A 15,252-nucleotide genomic window follows, 5' to 3' on the forward strand; every position below is an offset into this window, starting at 1 on the left:
CACTAACTTCCTTAATTCCTCCTCTGATCCTGCTACAAGTGCAGTGTCGTCAGCAAACAATTACTGGCTTATCTCCCATTTTTCTCCATTTTCTTTAACCATCTTCAATCCCTGGCCCACCACCCTTGCATTTACCTCTTGCACCATCCCACCCATGTGTAAATTCAACAGCCATGGTGACATGACACATCCCTGGTGAAGTCCCAATTTTACCTCAAACCACTCATTCTCTCTTTCTAATTCTAACACAGGCTCTACTACTCTCATAAAAACTCTTGACTACTCTTAACAGCTTTCCTCTTCTCCCATATATCTGCAATATCTCCCACAGTGCCATCCTATCTACCCTGTCATAAGCCTTTTCAAAATCCATAAAGGCCTAAAAATTATCCTTACCTTTTCCTAAAACTTTCTCATATATCTGCCTTAACACAAAAATCTGATCTATGCAACCCTTACCTGTCCTAAACCCACACTGTTCCTCACCAATTACTCCCTCTGTTAAGGTGCTCAAGGTCTTTGTTTTGTAAATTTCTAAGCCCTTGCATCATTTTGGTCATTTTCTATTGTTCTGATTCTTTGCATTATTTTGGTCATTCTCTATTGTTCTGATTATGGTGAATTAATATCCACTCTACAGGATGGACACCAAAAATGTACTGCATAATCGAAGATGGGTATAGCCGAGTTGGATGCACACGTACATCCAATCCAAGGAAAATCCTCTTGTGCAGTGACGAAATCAAACCTATCTTGATTGCCCAATTTTTGCTGCTAATGATGATTTAAATCTTTCTTTTGGCTATTACAGGGTAATTCCATCTACCTGAAGAAAAACTGCTGCACACCAATGAATTGCTGCATATGTTACTCCAATTTCATCAGTCACACACACACATACAGTCTACATTTATACATATAGTTTGATATTTCAGGTAACTGTATCATGAAGCTGTCCCATCTATTGCTGATTGCTTCACTTGTAGAGGTTTGTTTTCCTCACCTGTTTTGAAACTATATTTCTGTTTGATGTAAATCAATTGTATATATTTTTTCTTTTTCCATTAATTCTTTCTCTTGGTCTAGCCCCATTTCACCAAGTACCTTGCAAAACTCAGATGAGTATTTATCTAAACTCATACCCTTGTATTTTGAGTTACTATGGTAGTGTTCCTCTCATATACAACTACCATTAAATGTCAGTTTCAAAAACCTGATTCTACCTAGTCTACAGGTTCTTAATCATAACTCAAAACCTGAGCATGTGTATATACACCTTGGTTTCTTTATCCAACACATGCCAACTGCCACTTGTGCGGACATTTGGCCCAGGGCATAAACCCACTTCAGGAATTGGCCCAGGACACAAAACACCAATTCCCAAAGTGGGTTTATGTCTTGGGCCCAAACATCCACACAAGTGGGGAATGATAAGTGTTGGATTAAGAGGCCAAGGTGTATACATATCTTCTTTTTCACAAAATATGTGTATAAACACATATACATGCTTCCATAGTTATCACCATTACCTTGGGTAACAGTTGAGAGGTCCGGGGAGAGGGGCTTGCTTCATGGGAAGGATCCAAGTCGATCAGTTTGGCCGTCGGGACTTGACTACTCCCGCCACCCACACTACTGGCACTCTTGGGAGCTGCGAGGGAATAGAGTCAAATCGTTAGCAACATAAAAACAATTTAGTTAAAACCTGTCACACTTTACAGTGGACAGTCCCTAACTTTGGTGAGGACCTTTGGGGAAAGCCAAAGGCCAAGGGTGTTATCTCTTCTGCCATAAAGGCTTGGGCTGCCCTCACCCAGGCATGCAGAGGCATGTCTGGTTGGATACAACAAAGGCTTTTGTATATGGCAACAGTGTGCATATAGGATGGTGTTGGATTGGTTTTGTTAGTGTATGTTAACTGCACAAGGCATCAGGCAAGCCTGAAGGGATGCAAGTTCACATTCAGATTATGCATGAAACCTCATTACCAGCAATTTAGTTTATTTATTTATTTATTCTTTTTTTTTGTCTGTTTGTTCTCTTCTGGAGATTGGAATTCAAGTCATTTATATATAAAGTGACAGCACAACCTGATTCAACATGGATTCCTATAAAAGCAAATTGTAAAACGTAATTGATTAGCCAGATGGTAAGGAGAAATAACAGAAGAAAATAAATCACAGTAGAAATGGATCAAAACAAGGGATGTAAAGAAAATGAAGAAAAGTGGGAAGAAAGGTGGACAGAGGACAAAAGATGAAGATTAGAGAAAGAAGAAAAAAATATAAACCAAAGATGATGGAGATCAAAACAAAGGGACAAAGAACATAAGGGATAAAAGAAGAAAAACACTGATGATAGACAGATATAGAACATTGTGGTTGGAAGACGCATGATTCAAGACAATACGTTGACAAACATAGATACTATAATACACATAAAAAAAAATAAAATAAAATAAAAATAATAAAAAGGAGCAGATGAGAAAATGAAAATAAATAAAGAGGGGAGAGGCAAAGATGAGAAAAGTGAATGATCTTCTCTAATACACATGTTGATCTTTTGTTCTCACTAGCTGAAGTACTTGATTATCTATACAGTAGAAACTTGGTTCTTAACCACAATTTGTACTAGAAAACAGTTCCAGAACTGAACTTCTGAAAGACCAGAACAAAGTTTACTGATCTAGATACAGCTTGATATTATCAGGGTGACATTTTTTCACAAAACTTTCCACTTCTTCCATTTTTTTCTCCAAAGGTTGGTCGAGAACTTATATTTGGTTGACTACTGGAGCAAAAAAATTATCTAATTTTTTGGATGAAAATAAATTTGTTTGACTTGTGAGCAGTGTTCCCTCTAAGCTGTGCGCATGCACGTATTTTTACAACTAATGCACATAAAGAAAAAATGTGTGCACACAAGGTTTTCAAATGATATTAAAATCCATTCAATAAAGAAGTTCCACCCAAACATCAACTTACAAATTCTCTAAAAATATGGTAACTTGCCAACCATCAAACCAATAAATGCTTTGTTTTTTCCTTTTCTTTTGTTTTTTTTCTTCTAATTCTAACACTTCCATTGCAAATCAAAATGACTTTGCTGCCACGGGTGCACACATACTTTTCAGAGAAGGCAGAGTTTGCACACAAGCTAATTTCTGCACACACAGCAAAAAAATTGAGGGAACATTGTTAGATGTTCAAGAGTTGAGGAACTACTGTATATGAAATACCACACTTTTCTCATGAGGAACACACAAACATGCATAAAAAAGCCAATTTAAAAATCACATACAAATCAGTAAAGCCTAAATATGGGGATTTGCACAACACCCTTTACACATCATCATACCAAATTATGTTACTTTACTCGCCTTTGTGAGTGACTTTGTGTTTATGTCAAGTGATTCTCAACCAGGGGTAAATTCACCAAACAGTGGTAGAAAAACTAAATATATATAAATACTAACAGCCTTTTCCTACTCATAAGGAAGTGGCTGAGTCAAAGGATGCCTTGATTTAAAAAATTACAGGGTTGAGAGTATATATATCACACCTAATAATTCAGTATCAATTCTATAATCTGCTATACCTCATTGGCTGCATGTTACATATACAATTTACACATATATTTCATTTCTCGATCAAAGTTTGCTTTACATAGAACCTTAATATTAAAGTTCTATATTCTTCTCTGTATCTTCCTGTTGGTTATACATTTTCTTTATCTATTTATATAGCAATGGCTACATCCCTTGTAAATGGGGGAAAAGTTCTTGGTACGTGGGTAGATATACCAATGGCTTCTTCCCACTTAAAAGGGAGGTATGGGAACAGTAAATTACTAAAAATGACCAAGAGTTGAGAATCACCGAGCCATGTAATCACAACCATTACTGCACTCCTAATAAGCCAACATCACAAATGTAATTTCACTAACTCCAAATGCATGTCATCAAAGTACGTACAATAAGGGGCTACAGGACCTCCTACATGCAGTGTCTGGCTGTTGGTATTCCGTAACCCATCTGTAGCGAAACCGAAGATTTTACAAATTACCACCTATCCTTGTTTTGCCTTAAAAAGGTGGGCGAGCATCATCACTGAATAGAAATCTTGCACTTGCAGTCTGGCTACCAGCCTCTCTGCCACTTTGTTTTCCTTTTGATTCGAATTTTGGCAGTTAAATCTACTGCCTCTTACAACATCAAGTTTGATACATATATAATAATCCCTCCAATATCCAAACTAATTGGGCCACTGGATGTTTGGATTTAGGAGAGTATCTGAATACATGAAAAAAAAAAAAAATAAATAAATAAATAAATAAAGGATGAAAAAAATTGAAGGGTTATAATATATATATATATATATATTTTTTCTTCTTTTTTTTTTTTTTTTTTTTTTACTAGAGCCATCTTGGTTCTCTCTCCTCTACCAAGGATTTATTTTCCATGTCTGAATTCTTAAATGACCACTTAAATACAAACAGATAATGTTTACAACAAACCTTACACAAGTTGATTGAAAGGCAACTATAAACTCATTTTTCAAATGTTGGAGAATCTACCTTTATCAACATTAGTTTTGTTAACCTTGGGGAATGGTTCAAATTGCATGTTGAAATGCAAAAATGAAGTACTGTATGTCTGAATCACAATGTGTCACCAAATAACCCCAACCAGTCAAGGAGCACTTTGTCAAAGGAGTTCATCAAGAAAGCTCACCCATTTTACAAAAAGGAACTACATGAATGCCGCTAACCTAGTTCTCTACGCTCCCTCTTTACTCTTCCTCTAACAGAGAATCTTACATCCATATACCATATACCAAGGGCTTTTCTCCCCTTACAAGGGAGGTAGCCAAAGTCAAAGGTATAAATCCGCTCCCACCCATTTCATCCCCACATACTCCACTTCTATTCACCATCCCTCCCTCCCTCTTGGCTTCTCTTGGATGATGGGTCATTCCTGCATCTTGCCCACTGCCCTGGGTCAGAAGCAATGTAGCAAGACGCAGCACATTCTCTCATGCAGAAAAAGAGAAGACGGGAGAAATCCCTTAAGGATGCATCAGAATATCTTTCACACATACTCCCCTACCCCCCTTCCCCACACACTCCCTCCCATGCACCACAGCATCATCCATACACAACCATTCTCCACTCATCCCCATCTTCTGTCTTCTCCCTTCCTTCCTCAACAGACACCCCCCTCTTTCCCAGTGCCCCTTTTACCCCATCCATCCATCTCATCCATGGTTGCCCCCTCATGTTCACTCCATCCACACTTCTTTTATTAATCTTTCTTCACTCACTCTTTACATATGCCCAAACCATCCCAATACTCTTTCATCAACCCTATCTCCCAACTCTTTTTCCAGCAATTCTCTCCTCCTCATTTCTCACTCCATCCAGCCTAGTTACCCCTATCATACTTCAGGCATTTCTTCTCAAACACTTTTAAACTCTTCCTCTCTTATGTTCCATGTTTTTGCCCCATATAGTGCTGTTGGTAAAATCACCCCTTCATACAATCTCCTCTTAGCATCCATTCCCAAATGTCTGTTTCTCCTTATACATTTTAATCCACAAAGGTATTTACTTGCTTCTCTCAATCTACATTCTACCTCCACTCCTTCTTTTCCCGCCATATCTGCCCCCAAGAATCTAAAGCTATCCACTTCCTCCAGTCTCTCTCCCTTAATACTCACTTCCAGTATGCTGCCATCCTCTCCCCTTGTACATCTCACCTAACCTCTTAGTTCCTAAACCTGTTTATGATGATATGGTTTAACATCACAAACTCCTCCTATCAGAAGGCTAAGACAGTCCCCCTCACGGAGGACTTTGTAGCATGGAATTTAATGAACCATGCCCTTGGTTCAACTTAGCCAGTGGCAGGATTTGAACCGCCATCCCCTTGACCTTCGTTGCAAGTAACGACACCCTACCCCGCTCAGCCAGTGAGGTGCAAACAGGTTTCATGAGTTTATTTCTCTCGAAACCTGTTTACACCATTCCAAAATACTCATTCTCCTACTTCTCAATACTATCTACTTTCTTTAATTTGATTCCTTATACTAAGTGCTTTGCCATAAAAGAACCAGTAAGTAAACTCTCTTTGAGTTTTTTAAACTTTCTTAGATTTGAATTAAATTAAAAACTTTTGCTCAAATAGTTCAATAATTATTATATTATTCTTCCTAAAATAATTAAATAACTTAATACTTCTACTTACAAGATCAAATTATCACACCAGAAATTCCCAAACATTTCTACTTTTAGGATTAAACATATAAATAAATCTACTTATGTAAATCTAAATTATTAAAGGGTAAAGAGTGACAAATGAAGACAAAAAAAAAGATTACTGAACAATAAATCCATCAATCAACTGACTGACTGAATAATAAAGGATGATGTAAGAAGGCTGATGAAAAGAAATGGTACAGTGAGTCCTCCTTGTACGGTAATTCTTTATCCGGTAAATTCACAGTTACAGTATTTGGTAATTACTACCCTTGATTCTATATACGGTAAGAAAAATTCACAGTTATGGCATTCGCGAGATATTTTGAAGAGGAAAGAGCAGGGAGAAGGTACATCTGGCATATCCTATTATTACATGTTATAATGGGTTCGGTATACGGTAATTTAAATTTGCAGTAAGGTTTTCAGGAACGCATATGTACCATATAACGAGGACTTTCTGTAATAAAAAAAGAAGAGCGAGAAAATGAAAAGGGTGCAAGAGAGGGAAAATTTGGGAGCTACGCAAATGTAGAAACCATAATAGAATATCTACACATACAATTCAACAAGTACAGTTGGTATGAATTCATATGATCTTCCTGTTTGTTTCAAATAGATGATATGACCAGTATGCATGCTCCAAGGAGTCTGTTGAGGGTGTGACATACATCATCGTTTACTACTAGCCATTCTGCCAAATCAACCTTTGTATACGTCTCCTTTTTATTTCCCATCTATGTGCTATTTGGTATATGTACGTATGTGCTATTTGATTTTTTTTCTATTCCGTATATAGTAATGGGAACAGAGAGGGGGGTGGTTGCCAATTAAAAGAAGTGGGCTTGTTGTGGATATGCTGTGTCTTGCTACATTGCTTCTGACCCAGGGCAGTGGGCAACATGCAGGGATGCCTGTCATCCAGGAGGAGCCAAGAAAAGATGGAGGGAGGGAGTGGTGGTGAATAGGTCTTTTCATTCATACATACATATATATATCATCATCATACATCATATATATATATATATATATATATATACATACATACATACATATACCAAGGCTTTTTCCCCCTTACAAGGGGGGTAGCCAAAAAGAAAAAGGCACAAAATCAATCCCACCCATTCCACCCCTGAATACACTCCACACCCCTCTTATCTTAGCACCTCCTGGATGACGGGTCATCCCTGCACCTTGTCCACTGCCCTGGGTCAGAAGCAGTGTCGCAAGACACAGCACATCCACAGCAAGGTCGCTTCATTAAATCGGCGACCCCCCCTCTCTGTCCCCCCATTGCATAAAATGAGAGGACGGGGAGAAATCCCTTCGGGCTGCGTCAAATTTTGCTCACACATACTACCTCACCCCCCATCCACCCTCCCATTCCACCTCATGCTATCACAACATCATCCATATACAACCATTCTCCATTCACCCCTGTCTTCTGTCCTCTCCCATCCTTCCTCAACAGACATTCCCCTCTTCCCCAAAGCCCCCTTCACCCCATCCATCCACCTCATCCTAGGACGTCCCCTCATGTTCACTCCCTCCACATCTGCCTTCCACACCTCTTTTACTAGTCTTTCTTCACTCATTCTTTCCATGTGTCCAAACCATCCTAATATTCTTTCATCAAATACATACCATATACCAAGGCTTTTTTCCCCCTTACAAGGGAGGTAGCCAAAAAGGGAAAGGCATAAAAACACTCCCACCCATTTCATCCCTAAATACACTCCACACCCCTCCCACCCTCCCTCTCATCTTGAGCACCTCCTGGATGACGGGTCATCCCTGCACCCTGCCCACCGCCCTGGGTCAGAAGCAGTGTCGCAAGACACAGTACATCCACAGCAAGGCCGCTTCATTTAATCGGCGACCCCCCCTCTCTGTCCCCCTCTGCATATAAGGCGAGGACGGGGAGAAATCCCTTCGGGCTGCGTCAAAATTTACTCACACATACTACCCCGGCCCCCACCACCCCGCCTATTCCTCCTCATGCAGTCACAACATCATCCATATACAACCATTCTCCACTCACCTCTGTCTTCCGTCCTCTCCCTTCCTTCCTCAACAGACATTCCCCTCTTCCTCAAAGCCCCCTTCACCCCATCCATCCATCTCATCCTAGGATGTCCCCTCATGTTCACTCCCTCCACATCTGCCTTCCATACCTCTTTTACTAGTCTTTCTTCACTCATTCTTTCCATGTGTCCAAACCATCCTAATATTCTTTCATCAACCCTATCTCCCAAATCCTTTTTCACCCCTGTTCTCCTCCTCACCTCCTCATTTCTCACTCTATCCAGCCTAGTAACCCCCACCATACTTCTCAGACACCTCATCTCAAACACATTCAAACTCCTTCTCTCTTCTTCTCTTATATTCCACGTTTCTGCCCCATACAGTGCTGTTGGCACAATCACTCCTTCATACAGTCTCCTCTTAGCATCCATTCCCAAATGTCTATTCCTCATTACACTCTTTAAACCACCAAGGCATTTACTCGCTTCTCTCAATCTACATTCTACCTCCACCTTCACTCCACCTTTTCCTGCTACACTTGCACCCAAGTATCTAAAACTATCCACTTCCTCCAGTCGCTCTCCCTTAATGTTCACTTCCAGTCTACTACCACTTTCACCCCTTGTACATCTCATCACCTTACTTTTATCCACATTTATCTTTAGCTTTCTTCTATCACATACTCTCCCAAACTCTGCCACCAGCTTCCTCAATCCCTCCTCTGACCCTGCCACAAGCGCAGTGTCGTCTGCAAACAACAGCTGGCTCACCTCCCACTTTTCTCCATTTTCTTTAACCATCTCCAATCCCTGACCCACTACCCTAGCATTCACCTCTCGCACCACCCCATCCATGTATAAGTTGAACAGCCAGGGCGACATAACGCATCCTTGACGAAGTCCCACCTTTACTTCAAACCACTCACTCTCTCCATTTCTAATCGTGACACAAACTCTTCTACTCTCATAAAAACTCTTGACAGCTCCCAAAAGCTTTCCTCCTATCCCATAAATCTGCATAACCTCCCACAGTGCCTTTCTGTCTACCCTATCATAAGCCTTTTCCAGATCCATAAAAGCCCAAAAAACATCCTTCCCCTTTCCTATAGCTTTCTCACATATCTGTCTTACCACAAAGATCTGATCTACACAACCTCTACCTGTCCTAAATCCACACTGTTCCTCACCAATTACTCCTTCTGTTCCTCTTCTAATCCTCTCAATTAAGATCCTCCCATAAACCTTCCCTACTACACTTAACAGGCTAATCCCTCTGAAACTACTACATTCACACTTGTCCCCTTTTCCCTTGTAAAGAGGAACTATACAGGCACTTCTCCAGTCCTCCGGTACTCTACCCTCTCTCCAGCAAACATTAAATAACCTCACCAACCAGTCCACCATCACTGAACCTCCCTTTTTCAGACATTCTGCATGGCATCCATCCAGACCAGGTGCCTTACCTACTTTCATCATCTTTACAACTGCCTTCACCTCATCCTTCCCTATTTCTCCTCCATTCTCCTCACTCATCACTCTCATTTTCTTCGCATTTCCCACTGCAACTATCTTTCCTTCCCTATCCTCCTTCACATTTAGCAACTCCCTAAAATATTCTGCCCATCTTCCCCTTACTGCCATCTCTTCCATTATCATCTCTCCATCTGTACCTTTTACCTTTTCTTCCCTACTTGATTCGCCTCCTTTTCCTCTCTCAATTTCTTTCCAAAACATCTTTTTATTACTTTCAAAATTTTCTGTCATACTCCTACCCCATTTCACATCTGCTCTCCTCTTTGCCTCCTTTACCTTTTGCTTTACTTCTCTTTTCTTTTCTTTGTACGTCTCATACGACTCCCCCGTCCTCTTTTGTAACCAATCTGTGAATGCTCGCTTCTTCTCTTCTACAACCTTCTTCGTTTCCTCATCCCACCATTCACTACCCTTTCTTCTATTTCCCCCTGTCCTTCTTGTTCCACACACCATCCTTGCACACTTTAAGACTCCCTCCTTGAACCATCCCCATTCCTCCTCCACACCCATCTCTGCTCTATCCTTTACTCCTTCCCACTCCTCCTTCAGCTTCTTTTTGTACTCCTTCTCCTTTTCCTTTTCATTCAAGGAGTTCACTCTAAGAACCTCCCTACCTTTTGTCCCTTTCCTCTTTCTCCATCTATCCTCCACTCTCAGCTTACCTTCCACCAAAAAATGATCTGATATTCCCCCACCCTCTCCCCTTAGCACATGTACATCCTTAACTCTTCCTATCATAATCCTATTTACCACTACATAATCCATTAGCGCTCTATCTACCACCCTTCCCTCCACCACCCTCTCCCATGTGTACTTATGCTTGACTTTCTTCCGAAACACTGTATTTGCTATCATCAACTCTCTTTCTAGACACATTTCCACCATCAACTCTCCACTACGATTCTTTCCTGGAACTCCACACTTCCCAACCACTCCATTGATTGGACCATTTCCCACCCTAGCATTAAGGTCTCCCAGTACTATTACATTGACATTTCTTCCTAAACCCTCTATGCACTCATTTAAATCTATCCAAAAGGCCTCCCTTTCTTCCACGCTCTTCTCACTGCCAGGCCCATATGCACTTACAAAGACCCACATCTCCTATCCCAGTTTCACCTTCATCCACATTATCCTTGAGGAAACCTCCTTCCACTCCACTACCTCTTTACCTATCTCCTCACTCACTAGAATAGCCACCCCTTCCCTCCCTTGCCCTCTCTTCACTCCTGATAACCTCCCACTTACATTCCCAAACTTACACTCACCCTTCCCTTTCAACTTAGTTTCACTCAAAGCCAACACATCCATCTTTCTTCTCACAAACATACTACCTATCTCTTCCCTTTTACTCTCATCTGTACCACATCCACGCACATTAAAAGACCCAAACCTTAGGGTGCTGGCCCGAGGCCCTCCAGCACCCCTTATGCCTTCACTTTCCTTTTTAGGAATTTGCCCCGTGGGGCTACAGGGAGAAGGATGCCTAGTCCCTCTCCCCGTCCCTTTCTTCTCGCCTCTTACGATCCAAGTGGGAAACTTGGTGGCAGTATTCTTTTCCCCGACCACAAATAGTACATAAATTTATGCCACACCCTGAACAGGCTCCTTGGATTACATGTGGATGCTCATGTGTAAATCTAAACTTAACAAATTAGTGTTACTTTTGAAAAACCTCTGCCTATCCTATTTCAGGAACAGAAGTGAGCAATGTTGTTTCATATATCATACTGGCCAAGTGATTTAGAAGACCACTATTTCGACATGAGGTCTGAGTGGAGACAGATCTAGTCCTACCTGGCAGTGAGCAAATTACCCACTTAATAGAAAAATCTCCGTAAGAAGGCATCCTAGCCCTCTCTGAGAGGAGGCATGTGTGACTTATACCAAATCATCAGTCACAACTCCTGGATCACATGGAAATCTTGCCAACTGTATATTTCTAACACCAACAATACATACATACATACATATACCAAGGCTTTTTCCCCCTTCCAAGGGAGGTAGCCAAAAAGGGAAAGGCATAAAAACACTCCCACCCATTTCATCCCTCAATACACTCCACACCCCTCCCACCCTTCCTCTCATCTGAGCACCTCCTGGATGACGGGTCATCCCTGCACCCTGCCCACCGCCCTGGGTCAGAAGCAGTGTCGCAAGACACAGTACATCCACAGCAAGGCCGCTTCATTTAATCGGCGACCCCCCCTCTCCGTCCCCCTTTGCATATAAGGAGAGGACGGGGAGAAATCCCTTCGGGCTGCGTCAAAATTTACTCACACATACTACCCCACCCCCCACCCCCCGCCCATTCCTCCTCATGCAGTCACAACATCATCCATATACAACCATTCTCCACTCACCTCTGTCTTCCGTCCTCTCCCTTCCTTCCTCAACAGACATTCCCCTCTTCCCCAAAGCCCCCTTCACCCCATCCATCCACCTCATCCTAGGACGTCCCCTCATGTTCACTCCCTCCACATCTGCCTTCCATACCTCTTTTACTAGTCTTTCTTCACTCATTCTTTCCATGTGTCCAAACCATCCTAATATTCTTTCATCAACCCTATCTCCCAAATCCTTTTTCACCCCTGTTCTCCTCCTCACCTCCTCATTTCTCACTCTATCTAGCCTAGTAACCCCCACCATACTTCTCAGACACCTCATCTCAAACACATTCAAACTCCTTCTCTCTTCTTCTCTTATGTTCCACGTTTCTGCCCCATACAATGCTGTTGGCACAATCACTCCTTCATACAGTCTCCTCTTCGCATCCATTCCCAAATGTCTATTTCTCATTACACTCTTTAAACCACCAAGGCATTTACTCGCTTCTCTCAATCTACATTCTACCTCCACCTTCACTCCACCTTTTCCTGCTACACTTGCACCCAAGTATCTAAAACTATCCACTTCCTCCAGTCGCTCTCCCTTAATGTTCACTTCCAGTCTACTGCCACTTTCACCCCTTGTACATCTCATCACCTTACTTTTACCCACATTTATCTTTAGCTTTCTTCTATCACATACTCTCCCAAACTCTGCCACCAGCTTCCTCAATCCCTCCTCTGACCCTGCCACAAGCGCAGTGTCGTCTGCAAACAACAGCTGGCTCACCTCCCACTTTTCTCCATTTTCTTTAACCATCTCCAATCCCTGACTCACTACCCTAGCATTCACCTCTCGCACCAACTCGCACCAACAATAATCTTGGTAAAAAAAATTAGTTTCTACTTCAAGTAGGATGTAACCATACCTGCGTCAGTTGTATCCAAACTGCGTGAGTACGGAGCAGAAGGCTGATGAGAACCTGACATTGCTGAAGGTCCTATGGAACCAACATGTGAGCTGTGCGATGATCCAACAGAAGAATGTGGCGGTGGACATGGAGGGTGGGCGCTGCTGCTACCTCTTGGCTCTGGCAAACTCCGTTCTGGCAGGCTCGGTGCAACGGCAGGAGGGTTATAGAGTGACGGAAAGGATGTGGTTGGTGTGGCTGCTGTGCTTGCCGCCAGGTTTGAGTGGCGTGTTACTGCACATACTGTACTTGATGAGGTTGAGGGCTGGAGAGAAAAAAGATGAGTGATGGGTAAAAAGGAGAGAAAAGAAAACGAAGAAATATACATATATACATACATACATACATACATATATATATATATATACACTGAATGGTTCCCAGTGATCAATTAATATATTTTTTTCAACCACAAATCACTTTTAATTTCATGCCATCGCAGTCGAGACTGAAGAATCGCTTGATGGAGACATTTGTTGGAAATTGAAACGTGGACGAGCCGAGGATTCGAACCCAGCTAACCCGTAACAAAGTTACAGTGACATTGGTTTAAGTCACTGTAACTTTGTTACGGGTTAGCTGGGTTCGAATCCTCGGCTCATCCACGTTTCAATCTCCAACAAATGTCTCCATTGAGCGATTCTTCAGTCTCGACTGCGATGGCATGGAACTAAAAGTGATTTGTGGTTGAAAAAAAGATATATATATATATACACATACACACACACACATATATACATACATACATATAGATATATGTATATACACCTAGGTTTCTAAATCCAACACTCACCAAATGCCACTTGCGTGGACATTTGGGCCCAGGACATAGACCCACTTTGGGCATTGGTGGTGTTTTATGTCTTATGCCAATTACCAAAGTGGGTTTATGTCCTGGACCCAAACGTCCACAAAAGTGATAGTTGGTGAGTGTTGGACTAAGAGATCTTGGTGTATATACACAAGGACTCCCCTATATATGAAACTCCAATATACAAAGATTTGAAGGTCAGAAAAGGAAAAAAGTGGGGGAAATTTTCTCTATATAAAAGGCATATGTTTTAATGGTATGAAAAGAAGTACGAGAAAATTAAAAAAATATATATATTGTATTAGTGACTGCAGTGCCAGTCTCACTTATGGCGAAGAAAGTAACTACACTTCCACTTTGTTTAAATAAACAGATTGTTAAAAACAGGCTCATTCCTAGTGTGTTCCCTGTCATCACCATTGTCATATGTGAGGTTAAAAAATGTGCATAATACATGAACAAATGAATAACAAATAAAGAATAAAATAAAATGTTAGACTCATTCTTTGCTCTGATCATAGGAACCGATTCATAAGGGAACTTTGGGGCCTCTACAACAGTTAATATCCTTTTTGAATGTAATTATTCCTCTTCAATCATTACTAAAACTTCCAAATATTTGGTGAAGACATAAACAAAGTCAGAGACCTTTACCTGCTTTTGTTGTTGTTCTGAAGGCATGGGTTGCAGCCTCTGCCTGAGGGTGAAGAGCAAATGTCTTGAAGTCACATCCACTCCTCCCACATGTAACTGTCTGAACTGGAGAATTTGTCGCCATGACAGACCAAACTCTTTCACACTTTCACTAATTTTCTTGAGTACCTGAAATATAATTAAAAGAGGCTTCATCAACTATCTGGTTGAATGGAACTGGTTAGTGTGTATTTCTCCATTGATTTGACCACATCTCCTGTAATAAATAAAAATAATGCTAATATGCATCTGTCTATATACCAAAAGGATTCCAAACCTCTTATAATGAAGGAGGCCAGCCAAAGTATGTACCCATCCCAGACCAATTTTTTTTTTTTTTTTTTTCATCTTAGCTCCTTGTGGATGAAGGGCCATCCTTGCCACACTGCCTACTACCTGGGTCAAAAGCGATGCAGCAAGACACAGCACCTCCAAAGGAGCACCCAATATCTAAATCTGCTTCACCACACTACCACTTCATTACATGGCATCCCTCACCCCCTCATCCACTCACGATCAATTAGAAAAGATCAAGAGAAATCCTTCTGGGGCATCAATTTATCATTCACTCACAACCACTCTCTATGCACACCTATCCCTTCCCTCATCAAGAGACATTCCCCTTCTACTCAAGGCTT

General features: G+C 41.3%; 1 protein-coding gene across 5 annotated transcripts in view; it reads right to left on the reverse strand.

Annotated features, from left to right (window-relative positions):
• The window catches only part of tamo (PUB and ZnF_RBZ domain-containing protein tamozhennic), a 46,935-nt gene that overhangs the window by 17,116 nt on the left and 14,567 nt on the right, over positions 1 to 15,252 (reverse strand). For 4 of the 5 annotated variants that reach the window (XM_076213325.1, XM_076213327.1, XM_076213326.1 and 1 more), the window contains exons 5-8: positions 14,576 to 14,743; positions 13,069 to 13,375; positions 3,974 to 4,033; positions 1,530 to 1,651 (exon numbers count right to left, since the gene is read on the reverse strand). In XM_076213325.1, the coding sequence (XP_076069440.1) occupies positions 1,530 to 1,651; positions 3,974 to 4,033; positions 13,069 to 13,375; positions 14,576 to 14,743 (657 nt within the window). The remainder of the gene's footprint in view (positions 1 to 1,529; positions 1,652 to 3,973; positions 4,034 to 13,068; positions 13,376 to 14,575; positions 14,744 to 15,252) is intronic. The other variant, XM_076213328.1, reaches the window with a different exon arrangement.

Source organism: Oratosquilla oratoria, chromosome 31, assembly GCF_046742065.1.
Source record: "Oratosquilla oratoria isolate Oo_2021 chromosome 31, ASM4674206v1, whole genome shotgun sequence".
Taxonomy (NCBI): Eukaryota; Metazoa; Arthropoda; class Malacostraca; order Stomatopoda; family Squillidae; genus Oratosquilla; species Oratosquilla oratoria.